General features: G+C 33.6%; 1 protein-coding gene across 1 annotated transcript; it reads right to left on the bottom strand.

Annotated features, from left to right (window-relative positions):
- Positions 1-479: 479 nt before the first annotated feature.
- LOC132556243 (testicular haploid expressed gene protein-like) lies at positions 480-23,411 on the bottom strand. The gene is made up of 5 exons (XM_060220631.1): positions 23,399-23,411; positions 23,246-23,315; positions 21,520-21,587; positions 8,979-9,042; positions 480-1,020 (listed from the first exon to the last, which is right to left on the bottom strand). Exons 1-5 carry the CDS (start codon positions 23,409-23,411, stop codon positions 480-482), a joined length of 756 nt encoding a protein of 251 aa, XP_060076614.1.
- Between the last annotated feature and the right edge of the window lie 1,532 nt (positions 23,412-24,943).

Raw genomic sequence — 24,943 nt, 5'->3', positions numbered from 1 at the left:
AGCTCAATATCACAACACTTAATTAACAATTCCAAAAACATCAAAACAATGTGAATGGAATAAATTAGGATATCATCAATTCTCTGTCAAAACATTATATGTACCCGGACTATTTTTAGCAAACTGATACATCATATTACTGATAATGTTAGATTAACTATTTAGCAACACAAATATTGTTATGACACAAATTGTAGCTAATGTGAAACATTTCATCGGGCAGACAGTTTAATAAAAATAAGAAACAATCTATCTTATAAACATAACTTACCAAAAAGATAACTTTTAGAATCTTTTAATTATGAAATGCTTCCATTAATTTTGAAACTCAGAAATAAGTAAAAACATTTCTGAAAATTTCCAAAACTTCCCTACTCATATTGGAAATGAACTGTGGTCGAATTCTTGAAATGCCTCGCTACTTCCTACAGATGGATTAAATTTTAAAAGATTAAAACCAATGAGTTTTAGTACAACAATTAGGCCTTTTTTGGTCTCACTTTTCTAGGTATTGGGACACATAATTCCTCTATTCTCGGAGTGGCATGAACTCGACGTGCAGCTGCGGACACTTTATAAGGATCATAATCGTCCTTTATCATAGTTCTACTGAGAGGTCGTGCCAGTTGTTGCAGTCGCACATTGGCTGTTGCGTTTAAAGCACTTTCAGTAACACCCCACTGCACTGGTTTCTCGTCACGGAAATATTTATTATAACCTTTGGCTTCTGCAAGTTGTTCTACTCGGGCTGAAGCTACAGCCTTTTTGGAACTTTCTGTAACTGGAAAAGTTTGACCCCATTCCACTTCTCTATGCTCCTGGACTTGTTTCCGTGCCAAGGGTTGTGACAATTGTTTGAGGCGTGATGACGGTTCTGCACTGCGAGCACCAGGTGTGACCATCATGTACGGAGATCTGTCAAAATAGTACTGGAGATTTTTCGCTTGACCGAGCTGTTCGAGTCTAGGTGGGCAACATGCTTTCAATGCTGATGTGGAGACAGGCCATATTGGTCCGGGTCTGCAACAGGAAGAAAACATGCATATTATTACATGGATAACTTAACTGTGTTGCACTTATTTTCCATACAAACTTGTTCATATTTATTTGTCTTTCTTAAAGTTACTAATGATATGTGAATAAGTTATCCTCCACAGCGTTCTGTCTATAATGACAGTTTTGGGTTTTTTTTAATTTTTTTCCTTTACTCAACTAACTACACTTAAAACATGTAAATCATTTATTTTTGTATTTTGTCATTTTTTTTTATCAAACGACTCTTTAAGCACTTGAAATACACACTCATCCAAGCTCTGCTCAACTTTCATTGTTATTTACAAACTTAAGACAATGAAATTTAAGATATACCTCGCACTGGAGTTTGTTTACTTTCCTTGTAATTTAATTACATGTCACATACAAAAATTTATAGAAAATCATATAGAATGAAGCGACATATTGAACACAAAGAATGCAGTATTGCTTGGTAGGAAAGTGAAAATTATGGTTTGCTAACATGAATCAGATATAGTAAACAGTTCATTTATTTTCTAAATATACTGTTTACGAAAACGATGGAATTTTAAACAAGCTGTGTTTCATGGTGACTAAGTAAATGTTTAAACAGTTAGTCAGAAATCATTCAGGTTCAACATCTAGCATTATGTTATCACTGTTTTATATAAACAGTTATATCAAACCACACTAAGTTTGTAATATTTACGGAGGTAGGCAACACAGTTGATATTACATAATACATAGGTTGGCATATGTAATAAAAATTATATATATTCCAGCACTACCAAAAAAACATTCAACTATTGAAATTTTACATTAACACTAAACAAAATACATCAATAACAAACATGTCTTGACAAGCACTGTTAAAGGTTAGTCCAAAATAGATTAACATGTGAAAAGGCAATAAATAAATTATTTCAAATGATGTAACTCTCAATATGTTGTTTATATTGAAAGTAAGATATGGAGTAAATGTCTTGCTACTGGTGTATAGATATTTATTACTTATACGTGACTCAGCACCATATTAGTCAAAAATATTTATATGTAGTGATGTTACTGGTGACAAGGAATTGAAAACACTGACCAAATAGACATAGGAACAATTTGTCCATTTAAGAGTTTAAGAGACAAAGGGAAGGAAAAATGATAAAAGTTTATGGACAATTGAAACAATAGATACACATCATGTGAGATAATGGGAATAATGCCATTTCTTTGAGGACAAGCAGAACAATCTCATTCAAACAAGTAGAGCACTCCATTTGAGACAATTAAAACAATTTCATTTTAGACAATTTAGGAACAGTCCATTTGAGACAATTAAAACAATTTCATTTTAGACAATTTAGGAACAGTCCATTTGAGACAATTAAAACAATTTCATTTTAGACAATTTAGGAACAGTCCATTTGAGACAATTAAAACTATCTCATTTTAGACAATTTAGGAACAGTCCATTTGAGATAATTTGAACAATCTTATTTGATACAACTGAAACAATCTCATTTGAGACAACTGGAACAGTCCATTTGAGACAACTGAAACAAATCAATTTGGAACAGTTAGAACAGTCCATTTGAGACAACTGAAATAAATCAATTTGGAACAGTTGGAACAGTCCATATGAGACAATTGTAATAGTTTATTTGAGACAAATTGAACAATCCCACTTGAGACAAATGGAATAGTCCATCTGAAACAATTGGAAAAATCTGTCTGATGTCGAGGTAAGAGAAATAGAGACAACCATTAGAAAGCTGGGCAATATACCAGGGAAAAACACGGACAATTGAAATGAAACATTCAGGATATTCTATAAGAGAAAATGGTGAAAACAATTTGAGACAAAGGTTATAGTTATTTTGATAGATACATCACAATGAGGACTATGTACCACAAATATTAGAGTCTTAAAAACGCTGAGGAACAAGGTTAAACAGGCTCATTAACAATTCTATTCTCCACAATTCTGACCATAGTGATCCTCTTCATATTAGGTCAATTTTCACTTCTTTTTCGAATAACAAAAATATCCTCTTTTCTTTCGATATAAAGATAAATAATGATATTTCATTAACATTCTGTTGCTAAACAACTCTCACATTCCATTGATGTACAACCTCAACAAAAACATCTCACTGACACATTATATTTCTGTATAAAGATTCAAGTTACTGTTTTATTAAAAGCCAAACACAGATACACACATTAGAGTTAAAGAGGACCAACCCAGGTTACATACATAGTATACAGATTTAGTGAGGACATTTTCAGTCAGTTGTCACCTCATTTACAAATCAGATATACCTGAGGGATTTAAAGTGCCCACCATTATGTGATTTTTTGTTAATTCTAAATCAAATGAATTTTTCTCTTCTTTTTTCTTTTCCTTCATCCCTTTAAACGGGAAAAAAAATCAAAATTTTTTCATCAGTTCCACAATTTAACATTCACAATGACCAAGGGGAATCTACATATAACATTTGAGAAAGATCCATCCAGTACTTCTCCAAAACAGCAATAACAAGAACGGTTTAAGGTCAGATTGAAGGAGTAACCAAAAAACCGCAAATGAATGGCAATTTGGATAGCTCTGATGATGGTTGGCTAAAAATAGACTATTTTTAATAAGATATATCAACAAAATATACAAAAGAAAACATTTCCCTCCTGGGACAAAAATAAGTTTATATGTGGAACTGTCTGAACATGGTTTACAGCAGGTTAAGGGCATGTTGTACTAATTCTCACTTTATCAATATTATTTTTCTTTAGTGATATAACTTCTATGTGATATAGCTATTTCAAACAAAATAGTTCAAAGAATATAGATGTGTTCTGATTCAAGAGCCCAAGTAGGGCCTTGTACATGATTAAGCATAATAAGTATGATGTATGTTAGCGTCATGTATGTACATACAATGTGTGTAGTATACATATGTTTGTGTACAAATAAGTATGTTCGTTGACATGTGTAAGAATGTAAGAATGTAAATGAGTGTGTGTATGTATTGTTTGTGTGTATACATACATGTATACATGTATATATGTAAGTTTTTGTATATGTCTGTATGCAAGCATGTACATATATGTAATTAACTTTCGGTGATTTCCAGGTATCGTCAGTTAGCACGTGATGCACACACGAGTAGAGTGAGGTAAGGTCATTTCAATGCTTGCTACTCATCAGGTTCAGACATGTTAACTTAAAAAAAAAAAGAAAATGCCACGAGTTCGTCTGTTAAAGTTTTTTACTGGGGGTGTTGCGTTTATTTGTTGTTAAAGTTGGTGAATATACATGTATAATATACGGGCAGAACAGCAAAAGCATTGACATTGTTGTGGTTGTATGAACGAATTGTGGTAATTAAGAGAGTAGCGAGTATCCCTCCATTCATTGTGTTGTAGTTATTCTTTAGAAAGTAATCAATCTATATTCAGACAAAGGGAGAATATAAGTACTACATGTGTGTGAGAGGGTGTGTGTATGTTTATGGGTGTGTACCTGTATAAAGTCTCACAGTTTTAATATGTAGGTGTGTTCTTGCGCATGTGTCTGTAAGCGTATGTTTATTTTTATTCATGTATCTCTCGTACATTGTACTGAATAAAAGATAAGTTACAAAAAAAATAAGTGTAACAACACTGATACATGTACGTCTAGCCTGAGTATCCTCTGACCTCAAAACCACACATTGGACAGACAGACAGACACACATCTGGTATGAGCCAACCATCAGAATGTCTAGCACATATAATAGATTTCCTTCTATTCAATTGGTTTATCAAAAAATTAATTCAAAAGTAATATCTGACCCTGTATGCTATCTGGAAGGGAGGTAACTCTATCACATACAGTACAAGGATTTTCAATACTGATATTTTGTTCATATGTCTTTGTTAGATTAATACACCTGGATATCAACAACGTAAATCACTGACCAAAGATAAATATGGTAAGTAAAAATCAATTGTTATTAATGTTCTATACTATTATCACTAACATGCACATGTGTCCTAGTTTCTCTCTCTCCCTCCCCACCTCTCTCTCTCTCCCCCCCCCCCCCCCCTCTCTCTCTCTCTCCCCCCCCCCCCCCCCTCTCTCTCTCTCTCTCTCTCTCTCTCTCTCTCTCTCTCTCTCTCTCTCTCTCTCTCTCTCCCCTCTCTCTCTCTCTCTCTCTCTCTCTCTCTCTCTCTCTCTCTCTCTCTCTCTCTCTCTCTCTCTCTCTCTCTCTCTCTCTCTCTCTTCTGTCTGTCTGTCTCTCTCTCTTCTCTCTCTCTCTCTCTCTCTTCTGTTTCCCCCCATCATTTTATTACCTGTTACCATTTGGGAGAATTACTGGCAAGCTGAAAATGATTGACATTAAAAATAAATACAGACTTATTTACTGTTACTGACAGCTATCAGGTACATACAGTATTTGACCTAAATATTTCAGAGCCATTTCGGAGCAATATTCTATCAAGTTAAAATTTTGGATAATTTCCGTGATTTGGAAAAAAAAGAAAAGAATCTTAAATACATCATATCATATATGACCGACGACTTTTACATATAACTATGTGAAGGGAGGTAATCCAATATGGCGGACGCAGAACTCGGGAATGATAACCCCAAGAATGGCATATTCCTGCATAAAATGTGCACCCCCTTTTTGACATGATAGTTTTAACTTGAAAAAGTGAGCACTATACGCGGAAATGTACGGTATTTTGTTGGAAAAACAACAGTGGAACATTTTCATCTAAATAATCAAATACCTTTTCAAATCCACTTTTAAATGTAAATTGTAAGTCCTGCTGCCCCTACACCACACCATAGACTGGTGTGTTCTTTGTTTGATAAATCTGCAGAGGTTGTCAAATGTGACCTTTGACCCAACAATGACCTTACCTTTGATTGTGATTTAAGTACAGAACTAGTTAAGAGGTTGATATTGATGTGAACGGGATGTGATACAGTCTGACATGGTTTACAAACAAAGAACATAAAATGAGAGAGCATCCTTTTTATAACAGATGGTCGTTAATTAGATCAAATACTGTATACAGATTACTGAACTAACTAACCATTGGAAACATTGGAGCACAAAACAGGTTACTGACAAGAATGTCATCAATTTCTGTCATTTTCAATTTATAAAACAATAAAAAGCAGGATCCCGGTCCAACAATGATCACATAAAAAGAAACTTGTGATAAAATGACAGAAAAAGAACTTTTTTTGTTTCTGTTTTAAGTCTGCCATAGTCCAGGAAAAACATCATTCATAGTAAAAGTATCAATTTTTAAAATTACATCATCTGAAATATTTAAAAACACCACTACATTGTCAGAAATATCTAAAATCAATTAAATAACATTTAAATCAGCTTATTTAGAACATCATAAAATATGTGATATCTACCAAATTTATATCTTCTGAAGTACTATATTTTCCATTATAAATTGATTTATCAAACATTTTAGAGTTTTGACACAAGATTCCTTATGGATTGATGAGTCATGTGACAGCTCAAATATTGAACTAAATGTACATTGAGCCCCATGGACAGATATGAAACAATTGAGATCCTGACTCAATTTGTAATGGAATTCTGATGTTCAAACAAATATATATTTGTTTATCACTACTGAAATGTTAATAATCAATACAACAACATGAATTGTTGAATTAAAAGGCTTCCAACCCTAAAACTTGTCCAGATAAAGTTGTACAAGTGCCTTAAAATAAACATCAATAAAGTGAATTATTCAACCTATAAATAAGCATCTGTTGTACTCATGACACGACAACCATGTCAGCAAAATATATTTAACATTCAAACTGAAGAGCATCATGCTGTTAAAATTGTGCAAACTTAAGCAAAATCCTAGATAAATGGAGCATTAAACAAATAAATCCATGTTGGTAAATGTTACATTTATGCAGCGTAGAGACCATATCAATGATTATAAGGAAAAATATTGATAAATTCCATTTTCTCCAATAACTGCGATCTAAAGAAAAAGGGCAACCTGGAAACATTGGAAATCTTTGTTGAGGTTTAATTTCCAATCCACCACACCTGATTGAGCAGATGTGATCACCATATATTTCCAATCCACCACACCTGATTGAGCAGATGTGATCACCATATATTTCCAATCCACCACACCTGATTGAGCAGATGTGATCACCATATATTTCCAATCCACCACACCTGATTGAGCAGATGTGATCACCATATATTTCCAATCCACCACACCTATATTTCCAATCCACCACACCTGATTGAGCAGATGTGATCACCATATATTTCCAATCCACCACACCTGATTGAGCAGATGTGATCACCATATATTTCCAATCCACCACACCTGATTGAGCAGATGTGATCACCATATATTTCCAATCCACCACACCTGATTAAGCAGGTGTATCACTACACATTTCCTGTCCCACACACCTGATAGAGGTGTATCACTGTACATTTCCTGTCCCACACACCTGATTGAGCAGGTGTATCACTGTACATTTCCTGTCCCACACACCTGATTGAGGTGTACCACTATACATTTCCTGTCCCACACACCTGATTGAGCAAGTGTATCACTGTACATTTCCTGTCCCACACACCTGATAGAGGTGTACCACTATACATTTCCTGTCCCACACACCTGATAGAGGTGTATCACTATACATTTCCTGTCCCACACACCTGATAGAGGTGTATCACTATACATTTCCTGTCCCACACACCTGATAGAGGTGTATCACTATACATTTCCTGTCCCACACACCTGATAGAGGTGTATCACTATACATTTCCTGTCCTACACACCTGATTGAGCAGGTGTATCACTATACATTTCCTGTCCCACACACCTGATTGAGCAGGTGTATCACTGTACATTTCCTGTCCCACACCTCTGATAGAGGTGTATTATTATACATTTCCTGTACCACACACCTGATAGAGGTGTATCACTATACATTTCCTGTCCCACACACCTGATAGAGGTGTACCACTGTACATTTCCTGTCCCACACACCTGATAGAGGTATATCACTATACATTTCCTGTCCCACACACCTGATTGAGCAAGTGTATCACTGTACATTTCCTGTCCCACACACCTGATTGAGTTGTATCACTATACATTTCCCGTCCCACACACCTGATTGAGGTGTATCACTATACATTTCCTGTCCCAAACACCTGATTGAGCAGGTGTATCACTATACATTTCCTGTCCCACACACCTGATAGAGGTGTATCACTATACATTTCTTGTCCCACACACCTGATTTAGGTGTATCACTATACATTTCCTGTCCCACACACCTGATAGAGGTGTATCACTATACATTTCCTGTCCCACACACCTGATTGAGCAGGTGTATCACTATATATTTCCTGTCCCACACACCTGATAGAGGTGTATCACTATACATTTCCTGTCCCACACACCTGATTGAACAGGTGTATCACTATATATTTCCTGTCCCACACACCTGATAGAGGTGTATCACTATACATTTCCTGTCCCACACACCTGATTGAGGTGTATCACTATACATTTCCTGTCCCACACACCTGATAGAGGTGTATCACTATACATTTCCTGTCCCACACATCTGATTGAGCAGGTGTATCACTGTACATTTCCTGTCCCACACACCTGATAGAGGTGTACCACTATACCTTTCCTGTCCCACACACCTGATAGAGGTGTATCACTGTACATTTCCTGTCCCACACACCTGATAGAGGTGTACCACTATACCTTTCCTGTCCCACACACCTGATAGAGGTGTATCACTGTACATTTCCTGTCCCACACACCTGATTGTGTGATCATTATATAACCATGTACTGAATACTAGTGCTTTATAAATGATAAATTACAAATACTGCTGAAGCTTCATTGTCTACTCCAATAAGATATTTACGTTATTTGATGATATTTACCTGTCTCCCTTGTACAAGGCAGCTCGTCTCGGCTGGGACAATGCCTCTATTCGCGATGAGGTCACTGAAACATACAACATGTAAATTTAGTATATTTTGTGTTTACTTTGATTGATTTGGTAGGGAAGAGTAAAGTTTCTATATTAACAACTTAGTAAGCTGTTTAATATTGATGTATCATTGGACATCGTGATCAATATTCATCAACAAAATAACAAGTCAACAAAAACTTATTTTGTCAAAAAATGTTTGAGCTCAACAATGAAACATTACTATCTATATGCATGTTTTTACCCAGCTGAAGTAAATTCAAAAAGTTTTTTGTAACCATTTCTTTGTATTCTTGGTACAAAGAAATACAAGAATATGTACGCTGATGGAACTTAAAATCTGCTTATAAAGCCAAACTCTAAATTAGATTAAATTTTCACTGGCACTATATTTTACACAGGTGAAATACAACTGTTACAGTAATTGTGTGAACTACCAATAAACAACCAACACACAAAGCTCTATAGGGGAACAAGAGGCCCTGAGGGCCTGTATTGCTCACCTGGGAACAAAAACAAAAAGAAATAAGGAAGTAATTGTTTCTAATAAAAAAATAGGACTTCCATGGTAAATTTGTAGCACGGGTGTATTTGTCTTCCCATATCCTTGCAATCGTATAACAGGCAACATTGTATAGGTCCTAAGTGACTATTACAGACTACCTGATTCCAAATGTTACCCTGAGGATGAGGTATATTATAAGGTACACATGGTTATAAGGTAGATAATCTCAGTCACACCTCTGTTATCACCTTTACTGAAACCAACTTACACCCCTTAGGGACAGAGAGTTCTGCACTCTTGAATCCAAAACATGTTTTATGCAAAGTTTGGTTGAAATGTGATAAGCAGTTCTAGAGAAGATATTATTATTTAAAATGGTACATAGCATTAAAGTTTAACTGTCTACTGAACATTCAGATATTAGCTTTTCTAAGGAGGTATCAATACTAACAGACAAAGACGTCAGCAGCTCCTCTTCCACATTTGGACAAAAAGTTGGTTTCTTTATTTTTTTGTTGTTTTTATGGGGTTTAATATCTTTGCAACAGTAAGGGTCATATGAGCTACAATTAGTCACCTCTTTCAACATGCAGTCAGATACAGCAGGAATATTCTCTCTCTTTCTAACAAGAGCCAAGAATTACAAAGGGGGACAATGACATATGACAACTGACAGAAATGCACCATACAACAGATCATATGCATGTTTATTGCCAGGTCAATTATAAGGATAATGACACTTATTAAACCAAAATAAACACAGGTCTTTGTTCTAATTCATCTACACAGGTGTCAAGAGAGAGATCCCTGGTATTGTCAGGTATAGAGCTCTCTCAAAGTCAATTAAAAAAAAAAAAGAAAAGATGAGAGACAACTCCTGAGGTCAGTTATCTACACAATGCATTCATCTTTCATCTACAATAATGGTTTAACTATGATGTGTAGGCCAGATTATTTAGCACGGAGTCATCCGAGCAAAGTTTACACAATAAAATCAACATCTATAACTACTTATGTTGTGCTTTTATATATAAAAGAAATTTATAATATCAAACTTGGGTGGCAAAACTAGCAAATATAGAAATGACATGAACTTCACATCTTTTCCTCTCACCTTCCTTTTTTTACTTTATTTTTTCTTTATGCAAATGTGTCTGTGTGAGTAATATAAGTGTAAACAAAACTAAATAGTAGACTTCAATAAGGATATCAATAAGTGTTCAAGTATGGTATGCAGGTGTGTGTGAGAGAGTGTGTATCTGTATGTGTGTGAGAGAGCGTGTATCTGTATGTGTGTGAGAGCGTGCATCTGTATGTGTGAGTGATATTCAGGTGTGTGTGAGAGAGCGTGTATCTGTATGTGTGAGTGATATCCAGGTTTTTGCGAGAGACTATGTATCTGTATGTGTGAGTGATATCCAGGTGTGTGTGAGAGAGTGTGTATCTGTATGTGTGAGTGATATCCAGGTGTTTGTGAGAGAACGTGTATCTGTATGTGTGAGTGATATCCAGGTGGGTGTGAGAGAGCATGTATCTGTATGTGTGAGTGATATCCAGGTGTGTGTGAGAGAGCATGTATTTGTATGTGTGAGTGATATCCAGGTGTGTCTTAGAGAGCGTGTATCTGTATGTGTGAGTGATATGCAGGTGTGTGTGAGAGAGCATGTATCTGTATGTGTGAGTGATATCCAGGTGTGTGTGAGAGAGCGTGTATCTGTATGTGTGAGTGATATCCAGGTGTGTGTGAGAGAGCGTGTATCTGTATGTGTGAGTGATTTCCAGGTGTGTGTGAGAGAGCGTGTATCGCTATGTGTGAGTGATATCCAGGTGTGTGTGAGAGAGTGTGTATCTGTATGTGTGAGTGATATTCAGGTGTGTGTGAGAGAGCATGTATCTGTATGTGTGAGTGATATCCAGGTGTGTGTGAGAGAACGTGTATCTGTATGTGTGAGTGATATCCAGGTGTGTGTAAGAGAGCGTGTATATGTATGTGTAAGTGATATTCAGGTGTGTGTGAGAGAGCGTGTATCTGTATGTGTGAGTGATATTCAGGTGTGTATGAGAGAGCGTGTATCTGTATGTGTGAGTGATATCCAGGTGTGTGTGAGAGAGCGTGTATCTGTATGTGTGAGTGATTTCCAGGTGTGTGTGAGAGAGCGTGTATCGCTATGTGTGAGTGATATCCAGGTGTGTGTGAGAGAGTGTGTATCTGTATGTGTGAGTGATATTCAGGTGTGTGTGAGAGAGCATGTATCTGTATGTGTGAGTGATATCCAGGTGTGTGTGAGAGAACGTGTATCTGTATGTGTGAGTGATATCCAGGTGTGTGTAAGAGAGCGTGTATATGTATGTGTAAGTGATATTCAGGTGTGTGTGAGAGAGCGTGTATCTGTATGTGTGAGTGATATTCAGGTGTGTGTGAGAGAGCGTGTATCTGTATGTGTGAGTGATATCCAGGTGTGTGTGAGAGAGCGTGTATCTGTATGTGTGAATAATAATGAGAATGCAGTGTAAATTATTGTCCTATGTCTCTTTATATAATGTATGTATATGTTCAAAAATGATTCCAAAATAAAAAAAATTATAAAGAAAAAAAAAATATTATTAAGAAAACAGTGAAATGTTTAGAAAACATCTTAGACTTTAATAAGTACTGATAAAACACTTTAAAGTTTTCGAATGAAGGACATTAAAGGTAATTTTGTTTCTGAACAGGAAATAATACAACAATACAAACAGTAAGATTTTAAGCTATTATGTTAAGTGTTTATAGTGAACAAATGCTTTCCCTTTTTCACTAATGGTACAAAAGACATAATGTATTTCTCCTTTATAATGTATATAATCTATCGTCTCAGATTTAAAGTAACTTGTATACACTAAATAACTATAACATTCACCTGGACGCTATGTTTATCTTACGACCAGGTCTGCCGCGGGGATTGACCAACACATTGAGTCCAAGGGTTTACATTAATGTCTCAAGTCCACAACACACAATGATAAGTTTCGATATGTATAACTTTTTAAGTCTATACACCTAAGTCCTGTGTTAATCAAACAGTATTTGTTTAATACTCTATACAAAGCTGTACAGTCTTATGACAATTGACAGAAATAAAACTCAATTTGATTGTCAGCTGTATAAATTGATTTCACCTCTATCTTTGACACCAAGATATTTGGGTTTGTATAAATAGTATAACTGACATAGATAAATAACAGATTTAGCAACTGTAGTAACTACATGTAGAAACCTGATTTTAAAACATATATTAGGGTAGTGAAATATCAAAAACTTCTACTGAAGAGATTTCATTTTTGAAAAATCAAACTTCTTTTTGTCAACCCCTTCATTTTCTAATTCACTTGGTGTGATTAACCATAAATTACATGTTACACAACAGGAGGACAATCAACATATGTCAGAAAATGTGGAAGAAATTAATGTCAATTCAATGAGAGGTAACATTAGTGTAATTTCAAAGGGAGGTAATTTACCCAAAACATTAAATAAGGATCTACAGACTATTAATTTTACTACAAGAAATAGGTTTTTAACAGGACAATACTGCAGAGGTAATATACTGGTGGGTTAACAACAAGAGGTAAACTGCTGATTACAAAGGGAGGTAATCTGTTGATTGTATATTACAAAGGGAGGTAATCTGTTGATTATATATTACAAAGGGAGGTAATCTGTTGATTGTATATCACAAAGGGATGTAATCTGTTGATTGTATATTACAAAAGGAGGTAATATGTTGATTGTATATTACAAAGGGAGGTAAACTGCTGATTTTATATTAAAAAGGGAGTTAATCTGTTGATTGTATATTACAAAGGGAGGTAATTTGTTGATGGTATATCACCTAGAGAGGTAATTTGTTGATTGTATATTACAAAGGGAGGTAATCTGTTGATTGCATATTACAAAGGGAGGTAATCTGTTGATGGTATATTACAAAGGGAGGTAATCTGTTGATGGTATATTACAAAGGAAGGTAAACTGTTAATGGTATATTACAAAGGGAGGTAATCTGTTGATGGTATCACAACAATATATAAAAAACAGGTGCTTTTACTAAGGAAACTCAAGGTAATCTGATGATGACGTCACTAAGGGGTTGGTTATGTAATGAGTTATCCTACTATCTATCAAACAGGTAGCTTTATAGTATTTTGTCATATTTTAAAGAGAACATTTGTGATGTGATAAAATGTGAATTAAGATCTAGGGATCACTTAATTCTTAAACAAAGATGTTTAGGAACAAAATAATCCATAAAGTATTAAGTCTTGTACAGCAATATAAACTTTCTAATATCCTCTGGTCCTTATTCCAGCAAAAATCTAATGGAAAGTCAAAGTCAGTTAAGTATCACGTTCAGAACACTAGATTTGTTTAAATGTTAACACGAGTCTCAATGAAGGGATCAAGCATTAAATTAAAGGCTATATTTACCCAAATTATTCCTCCCTGAAGATAGGATAATACAGTTACATAATATATATATATATATCAGTATAGTTACCTGACTGTGTGTATCCAGATTTAGAAATTGGGGGAAGATCTATACTTCCAGATTGGAAAGTGATGCGAGAGGATGTCATAATGATGTTGATATCCGGCTGTCCCCCAGGGGGATGATGATCATTCACACCTGTATCACTAATTACAGGTAAATCCCCACTAACTTATCAGTCCTGCCAGTGTTATAATGGCCGATATCTCAATCTGGTCTACTGTTACACAGGATATGTTACAGGTGTGTTGCCAGGGGTTGATAATTAGACAGCGGATATGTATATCCTATATATGTACTTTAAATAACTGACACACTAATATTGAAAGCCTGACCATTGTGAAACATTTTTACATAACGTTGTTTTAAATTTATATCAAAATTGAAATTATTTCTAACTGAAATACCAATTTTTGTGTACAACCTTTTGATAACAAAAGTATTAATACCATCATTATCGACTTTAAAAAAATGTATAAAATTCAAGTTTATGTTGAACGTCGTGCCCATTTCAAGCTAACCTTAATTTTGAATTTTGAATGTTAAAACACGCCATCCAATTCAAAAAGTTTGGTAAACTTTCTACTAAAAAAAATAAACTTTTTTTGAATGATATAAATTGATAAAGTTTTGTCATAAAAACACTTTCAAACTTGTAAGTTCAAAATAGCAGATAACACATCGTTAATGAAAAATTAAGTTTATGTTTTTTGATTAAGGTAAATATGTGCAAAGTGATTAAAATATGAAGCTGACAGGTTTCCAGTACTTGTATGTTATAATAACTATTGTAGTCCACCCCCAATGTAGAACTATTGTGTGTCACTTTGGGGGGCCCCTCGGGGGTATCCCTTGGATGTTTAAATATATTTAGTAGTCTTGCAAAGCAGGTATAGTTGGAATCTGACCAAACTAAGAAGTTCAGAATACAAATGGTACAACATCTTTGTATTGAAACATTCAATATTGTTTCATTATAGTTGGTATATTACTTCCAAATATTTTCGAGTCAAGACGACTGCATGATTCTCATATCTCATTATAGTTAAAGAAATCATGACCATTTTTTAATCATTTACCTAAATAGCAAAACCCCTACACTGCTTATCAACCAATAAATCATTTACCAGTACATCTTTTATAATCTTGTCAAAAAAAAAAAAAGTATTGTTTTGTCCAATTACAAGTCAATTACTTTGAGCTGTTGGCTCTGTACTGGTTGTTGGTTACTGTTGGATAAAATGTATAAGGTATACATCAGAAAATATTCAACATCTGTAATAAATATATGAAATGTACCATACATACAAATATAACCCTGGTAAAATACTAGCCACAATATACCACTCGGCTAGAGAGAACTTCTCTTCAGCTCTGTAACCATGGTAAATTCTAGCCACAATATACCACTCGGCTAGAGAGAACTTCTCTTTAGCTCAATTGGTTGAGCGTCAGACTAGTAAGCCAGGGGTCCCGGGTTCAATTTCTAGCAGAGGCATTGAGATAAAAAATGACCTCTGTTACACAAATACCAAATACAGTTTGTTTGCTAGGTTTATTGTCCCGTGAATAGCAAGGAACCAAGGGTCTCTCTGTGGTAGACGGTGACTCCCTCACTGAACATCATATGGGAGACACATCACATGTCATAACCATCGCAGTGAATAGTGAAATATTTTGCTCTTGGACATGTCATAACCAATGCAATGATAGTGAAATATTTTGCTCTTGGACACATTACCAAATCATTGCAGACTAGTTGATTTCTCAGCTTCCTGAGAAATAGAAATGGTTATATGGATTAGGAGCATCATCCCTAATGTACTTCAGAGCTTTACCTGAGGTTACGAAGACCAACGCTTTTAGAAGACTATTAAAACTCATCTTTAACTAAATGTAACTACAGTTCTATAATGAAACCAAAGTATACCCTAGGATCTGATAGCAGACCAATATTTAACTCATATAAAAAAAGATGGATGAGGTCAAAATTTTGTCATCTTAAAAATGAAAATAAACAGCTGCCATTTTTTATTATCAATTCAGTTACTGAACTTTGTCCACGAAGTAAAAACTATATTTCATATCAAAATCTTTTGATCAAACTCTGAACCTTAGATCTTGAACTAATTCAACACACCAATTTCCAAATGATAAGAGGAATATTTGGCCATGTTGATCAGGTTTTACGAAAAAATGATAAAACAACAGGATTCTTATCACCTCATATAAACTTCTCATAAATTTTGACATAGGATAGGTTTTGTAATTAAATCATTTCTCTTCATTGAATAAACTGTATTGACATCAAATAATTAAAAGAAATACTGACTTGTTCCCCTTGATGAACCTCTTCTGTTCTTACTGACTGGATCCATTCATAAATACAATACTGATCTTTTGTCTGCCTAATTGACTGACGAAGATTAGTCAATATTTATCACGACAGAGATCGGTGATATCCACCTTAGCAGACCTATTACAGTTACAAGTCACCTTTACACAACAATAGCTGTCCCGTCCCCCAAATCTATAATATCAGTATGTGACACGACTGATAGCATTATCATCCATTATTTAGATATACAAGATTATTCTCCATTTTTAATGAAATTACAAAGTTTATATAGAATATAATTCAATATCTTAACTTTCATGTCTGTAATAAATTTAGATTTTTTTATATTTCTCGTTTTCTATTGATAGCATAAAATTGAAATGTTGATATTTTAATAGGACTGTTATTATAATTAGTACTTTTCTCTCGTACACGATGAGCGGGTAGTCATTATCTTCATAACTGTTTGTTATTTCCCTGAATTTATATTAGAGACAATATCGTTTTAATTAGTGTCGGAATATCATTAAATAATTGACAAATGTTATGTTGTTAAAAAGAAATTAGATATAGCGTCTGAAAGAAAAATACATTGATTGAATTCAAGTCAAAATAAAATTTTAGAATAAATAAAATCTTAACTACATGTTATAAAATTTGTCTTTCTCTAAATCTAGATATAAAACCAAAAATGCCAAACCAATCAGAATTGTATGTGTAAGTTTTTAATCTACGATGTAATATTTGACATACTGTCTATAGCAGAGAAAAATACTTGTTCTGGTATTGATAACTTCCACAGAAATAAACAGGACATATTTTGAAAAAGATCTGATCATATTTCTTTTATGACATTCAGCATCAAAGAAAAAGGAACAGTGTTCTTTTTTCGGCACTTTATTATACCTAATATCTTTCTCCATTGTTTTCTGGTTTCAATATTTATTTATTTTAACATTCATTAATTTCTTTACTGATATAACTATTTGTTATTACTCAAAATTCTCTACAAAATTACCGGCTTTGGAGGTTTATTAGATAAATTATGGTAGTAAATTGATTTTAAACCTTTCCACCATAGCATGTCTGGCACATCAATTTTAACTGGTTTCCAGTACTTTCAATCAATTAAGGTTATTTAAATGTATCTATTGAAATTACGACATTTCTCTTTTCCCAATATTATATAGACACATCATTTCCCAATACTTAAGTCACCACACTCTTTCCAGACAAGGTCCCAAAAATAAAATGAAAAAATGGTACATTAATGTCTACCTCTTTTAAATATATTCCATTTAAGAACTACATCTTTTAAGGACATTTACAGCAGTTCTGCTTTCATCGATAATCATCTATATCACATTATTCTCTGAGTCGACTAATTCTGTGATGCACACTTGTTTAAAAGACCGTAACTTGACAATATATATCTCTGGTATTGATCTGATGTGATTAAAAATTAATATCCTTCACAACTCCACAGGGGATTGGGCAATTGATTTTTATATACCTAGATGTATGTCTATCTACACCTGTACACCTTTGTCTTACGTCCCCCAGGTAATACAGGTAGGTAAAGAACAGATAACGCTTGATATGGCAGACAATTAGGGGCATTATCAAATTGGATGTTATGTGGGAAATATCATGAATTATGGTACAAAACAATGTATGTACAAAAAAATATATATATATTATTTATATCAACAATAACTCTGATATAGATTCCAAGTTTAAAAATGTTTCAATTGTCAATCTCTTTAAGTGAAAACGGCATCCCCCTGTTATTCTGTCCTTGGAGGATGATTACATTGTAATCATTCTGGGAAGGAAGGAATATTTCTATAATGGATTAAAATTTGAAAATGAAGATTTTTGGTATGTACATGTAGGAATAGATTACTGAATACTTCTGGTACTATTAGTCTCTTACATCTTGTTAAAGTCTACACTATTCCAACTTTGAGAGGGGTGTGTCAGATCCTGGGTCCAATAAACATACCTATGTTAATTCAAAGTAAGTCCATGTCTTGTGATAGTCCACCATGTGTATAGCAATTCAGTAAAAATGCTAATTAATTAATGCTATTTCATCCCCTTCTCTGAGTCAAAATTTATATTCTGGTCCCTTGGGCTTACTTTAGGGTAACCACGGTAGTTTACAGACCACATATCATTCTTAGATTTCACCTCATGTAAACATATAACTATATGCAACAGTGTTATTTACACAGGTCACAGAATGTCTGTGCAAACTTTAATGAAATCTTGCAGATCATTCAATGCTAAATAGAATCTAGAGTTTTTTTTTAAGAAGCAATGATTGAAGCAGGGATATAAAAGAGCCATCGACTCTCTCCAGTACAGTGGTAATTCTGAATGCTGCCTTTATTTGATTGTAGAATGTAATATTGATACAATGTGCAGCAATTCAATAGAAATAACTGTTCACTGTGTATTTTTTATTTTTCTGTATACTACCTGGTGAGAGTGTCAATTAAGTACAACAGGTATATGTAAATTATATACCAACTGGTGGAATTATGAAATATTTAATCAACCGTACTACAGTTCCATGTCGATGTTTTATAAATCTTCCAGTTATTTATACGCCAAACTGTCTAACTAGAATCTCCAACCCCCTCACTTCCCCATTTTACCCTCACCCCCCCCCCTTCCCCCAATCTTCCCCTTACCATCCCCCTCTTCTCCAATCTTCCCCCTGTCCCTTTTTTCCATAAATAAAGTCATTTGGTAAGAACTATTTTAAAAATCATCACAGTCAGATATAAATTACATTTATCATCAAAATCTAATTCTTCAGTAAATGAATATAACAAAATCTAACTCAGTCAGTTTTCTTTTCAAAGGTCAAATTATTGAACTCCAATTAGGGCATGATTGTCAAGATTTCATTGGATATCAGTTCCCAACTAGGAGATATATACACAGGTATGTATATAAAATGTATATATATATTTACAGAATAAACATTTCAACAAATACCTTAAACTAAACTTAATATTTAACTATTACATATATTTGTAGATTTCTGCCGGTAACGACACGGACAAATATTTAACAACGAACAATGAAAAACGATCAGTACCCTTGAAGGTAAATCATAGCTAGTTATTTTGTGTTGTTTGAGCCCCTTGATGTGTTAACAGATGAGACTTACCGGGTATATATACAAGACATTTGATACTATTTATACATACTTATGAAATGTGATCTGATATCAATCCAATATTAAATAAAGAATATAGGTTGAGCCAAAAGAATACTGAATCATGGGTATAATCAAGTATAACAGATAGATTCCTGACATCTTAAAACAAGATAAGGCATCATATCTAATTCATCAGTTTAGTTAAGTGTAGATGATGAAAAGATATATAAAAAATCAAGTTTTTGCTTTTTGTTCATTTTCGTATTTCTTTTTTTTTTTAGTTTTGTTTGTTTTCTTTAATTTTTTTTTTTTTTTTTTATAGTTATTAACATTCAAGTTTGATGAGCATCAATATTTCCTTCTGTAAAAAATTTCTCATCAATAAAAATTCAAACAGCGAAAAATATGATTCAAGATGAGGGAACATTGTAGCAACACAGAGACATACAATACATACACATCCCTAGGGTACTAAAATCTTGTTTGTTTTATGTAGACAAAATCACAAACCAAAAACACAATATTTTCGTTATTGTAACTGTGCAACATATATTTACCAATAATTTCCTATTTCTGAGATATATGTTAATCAAATTTTCATCACATCTTTAAAAGTAAAGATATACACTACAGGAAAAATGATCATCAAAATTGAAGAAAATCTACCTCACTATGTTCAAGAACAAATTGAAATGACTTAGTACACACAATGAAAATATTCAGGCAGTTTTCCTGTGGTCCTTAACTTTTAATTACACAAGTTTTCAATTCTTCTCTCCTGACAACCTTTACCACCTCTCACACAACCGTCCTCTAATGGACAGGTGACCTAGTCAACTTCACTGTTATGTTCTGTCAGCTTACAAACTTACTCTTTAAATACCTATAGATTGAACAATTTAGCATCATATTTCTTTTTATTCTTGTTGTTGTCTTTGATCTATATTTTCCCAATTAAAACCTGCTGTTTTATAAAATATTGTTAAATTAATTTTTAACAGGAAAAAAATCTGAATTATACGTTTACAATAATACAAAGTTAAGCTAACAATGGCAGTGGACATCACTGTAATGTTGCCTTCCTTACAATGTTGGTTTGAGTCAGGGTTTAATGTTATGACTGTCTCCATCTACCGATGAATAACAATTGTATGAGGCAAAGTCTACTTATAACAACAGTTTGATTAAATTATCTTCAGAAATCCAGATGCTATGAAATTGATCTCAATCTGTATAACATTTCATTGATAAATCACTATTTTTCTTTCTTTAAGAACTAAATCATTTCTTTTCAAAAATTTTGAATGCAGAATTTTCTTTGTCTCTGATACATGTATAAAAGTTATACAAAGGATACTGGGGCAAACCTATCTCAAATGTATTATTGAGCTCTATAAACTGATCAAATTTGCTCTCCTGCCCTATCAACAAGCAGCATTAGGAATCAGTCCAATATTCCAAGACCTGCTGTCGAAACTTCAACAACGATCAACAGTTGATTAAATCAGTAAACATTAGCCCCAACACAACAGTATATATTAATAATAGACGTGTTGGTACCGTATTTGTCTACAATGAAAAAAATTTAAGGAGACTTACGAGAGTATAAATTTGATCTTCTTCAAAAGTATTTCTATGACACCACAATGAAAACGACTGTGGATACAATATGTTAGATAAATCTAGAGTTAAGACTCCTGTAGCACAACTATTGTAAATATTCAAATAATTTCTCTGGTTCTCCCTCATGAGAAAACACTGTTTCATCAATTTTCAATTTGATATACTTGATGTTTTTCATGGTCAATTCGGAACTTAGATTGGTGGCAGATTTTTTTTATATATTTTACGTGACTTCCTATTGCAAAGTTTTGTCACTGAAAATAAAATTTTGTTGACATGACAACTGTACTATGCAAGTATTTTTCAAACAAATCTACTGCTCACCAAATTCTGTTGTCTTTCCTTCCCTCTGTGGCGTTGGAGGAAGTCTGTCAACCCAGTACACCGATCGCCTACAACAACAAATATTTAATCATTTGTATCTAATTATGGCAGATGAATTGTCTTCTGGCTGGGCAGTAGGACTTTCAGTAATTTCCACAAACCAACAAATCTAACTCCATTTTAATTGCAGTTTACATTTTTGTTCATGTGCCAGTATTGTTTCATCATATATTTGATTGACTAATAATTTGTGATGTTGATCAGATACAGAGAAATCAGCTTAAAATCTCCCATATCAACAATACTGCCTGTGTCTATGTACTGCCATCAGAGACTATATAACATACCAAAAGTCTTAATAACCAAGTTGTCAGTCATTTTCTCCAAAACTCTTCAAATTAATACAGGTAATTTGACCTAAATGCAGACCTACAGACATAATCTTTGTGATATTTCACAGTATTTTGGCAGTTTCAATCACTTTGTGAATGTCTTGTTATACCAGTAAATTTTTTTTCTCGCATTTTGATAATAAAAAATTTGAATATTTACAGTAAATTATGTTTTAAAAGAAAATTGTATGATATGTACAATACACTTTAGATTTACAACTCTGGAAAAATAGTGTCTTTTGCTTTGCTATGGATTTTTGTCAAAAATCAATAGAACTTAATACATTATCTGCTGGTATTGACAAGTGGCTGGGGTTATATATATTGTTACAAGTATGTACCTCTTGTTTCTACTGACTTATCTTTGAAACTTCACAAAAGTCATAACAACATTCACACAAGTCATAATGACATTCACACCCCGTAATGTCACCCACATATAATAACAACATTCACAAAAGTCATAATGACATTCACAAAAAGTCATAATGACATTCACAAAAAGTCATAATGACACACATCTTAATGACAATTACACATCTCATGTCATAATTACATCCACACATGTCAGAATTTGTGTATGAGATAAATGTATATAATTTATATGGATATGTGAAAGGATTTTAGTTGACTTTACGAAATTTCAACATTTTATTAATGAAGAAATAGTCTAGTCCTGAAAGTTTAATCTAAATGATCTGTCTGCTAAATGATTTTGTTTGAGTATTCAGTAGATATACACTGAATTTTTCTAACGTTCTATCGTTCTAAGATATCAGCCTTTTTCAAGAAAAAAAAACAGCATTTATACCATATTTACAAATCTATTTCTGTAATTACAAATTATTCCAACGTTTAGCAACTATGTTATCGGTAAAAATGTGAAATGATTTCTGTTATCTAAGTGGTATAACTACATTTCATAGAGGCCTTATCGAATGCCTTATTCCTGTCATCAGATGGAGGTACATATTTACAAATCAAAATGTTCCCCTTTGAAAATGAAAGTGAAATAGCTAATTTTAATGATGAAAATTCTACATATAACAATTATTGCACATCATGAAGTTTGCACCGTAAAATAGTTATATCTACAACAGCAAGGCGTTTATTACATGTGATACGGTAACTGGGGAGAACATACGACTCGTAACTGTATTTCTTTTTCATGATAAAGATAAATTAAAATTTAAAATGACATTTCAACAATCATCAAAGACAATTATGTCGAGTATACCATGAAAAGACTGTCCTTGGTGTGAAGCGGTAATTACAAACACTTGGTATAGATTTACTTATTGTGAGCGAATACAATAGCAGATAGGTAACCTTACCTGTCCTCTTGAAACTCGGGAGGCGCCCGCTTCGCAAGTGACAAGCTACCAATCCGAGTGTATCCTTCGCCTGAAACATAAATAATTTGTGTACTCCTTTTGATTATCAATAGATTAAAGTTATGTTAGTTTCAATTGAAACCAATAACTTACTTTTCACAGACATCTTTTTTTACTGGCGCGTAAGTCCTCGCGCGTGGCAAACGTTGTTAAGGATCGTTGTCAATGACGCCTTTCGATTGTTTCCATTGGTCATTCTCACATTGGCGGAAGCTCCAAATCGAAAGTAGACTATACAGTAGTATTAGCAATGTTTATCCTGTGTATTCGGTCCTCTTAAGATATAATCTGACAATATTTACTGAATTTATGTACTGTTGATCGATATAACTAACAATCAGTGAGATATGTCCGTGTAAACAGCTATAGATTGTGGACAGTGTAAACAGTAACACTTAGCGTTATGGATATAGGACCGATGGAGGGCGATTTAAATGTCTGAGCGTCAAAAGACCGGTATCGTGATTTTGACGCCGTTTTTATATTAATTTGTCTCATATGTTAGAACAATTACCCTTTATCCCAACTCAAAAGACTATCTGTGGGTTGATTACTGTAGTATAACAAAGAAAATAACTGCTTCATTTCATCGATATGAGTTAATTTGTAAAGGTGTGACACAGCCGATCTACCTTGTCGGCAGTCCCCGAGACAATACACACATTAGATGGGAACATTGTACATTTAAAGCCGTTATTAAAATTATTTTCATTGTTCAGTATTTTAATAACTTCAAAATGCCATTAATGGGTTCCAGTTCAACTCCCCTATCTTTCAAAGTATTGCACATTACAAATAGGTTTGAACATTTCATACATATTTACCTAATGTATGTAGATCTATTAAACCATCATTGGTATATACCTACCACTGAGATTTATGATAACAAAATGAAGTCCCTTTTAGATTTTTTTTCTAAAACGTAGTGAATATAAGTGAGGATCTTGAGCTACTTATAACAGTACTCATGCTAAAATATGAGCGGTATCATTGTTCATCTTACAAAAATGTAAATCAATATGCCTAACATTAAGATAAAATCTTTTGAGAGATTAAACCAGTCTTTAAATGCATGGTGGTGGGTTAAGTCTCAATCAATTTTCTGTCTGAGTTGAAACAACTTTTATATTTACAATCTAAGTGCATTAAAGAGTCTCTTTTTTTTTCTTCTTTTTTTTTTTTCTTTTTTCTTTTTTTTTTTACCTGAATTTTTCATTGGCTACTGATTCTAGTTAAACATTTTCTAACAGCTCCCATCATTCACAAGTATTTTTTCCTGAAGATCAACATAAAAATGACGACTTTGTATCAGGGGACATATCACTATTACAGGATTTAGGATAGAACAGCTGCTAATAAACACAGGTAATGCATTTCTCCTCGTCATTCTACTAATGTAATTTTAAACTCAAAATTACTTCGCTTTGTCTGAATAATTTACACAAATCACTATTAATATAAAAAAACCCACATCCAACAGAATTTGAACCAAATACACATCTTCAAAATACAAGTGTTCCAGTTTTACACACTTTTGCTTTCTCTACATCTTCAGTTTATCACGATTAAATTGAATGTTCTGTAACTTTGCAGATAATACAAGATGAAATGTATACACTAACATGACCAAGTGTGAAT

The sequence above is a fragment of the Ylistrum balloti genome, unplaced genomic scaffold, assembly GCF_031769215.1.
Source record: "Ylistrum balloti isolate Yb309-2 unplaced genomic scaffold, AGI_CSIRO_Ybal_v1 Utg369648, whole genome shotgun sequence".
In the NCBI taxonomy this organism is placed as follows: Eukaryota; Metazoa; Mollusca; class Bivalvia; order Pectinida; family Pectinidae; genus Ylistrum; species Ylistrum balloti.
Note: the sequence above shows the minus strand (reverse complement) of the source record. Positions and strands in the feature narration are given on the sequence as shown.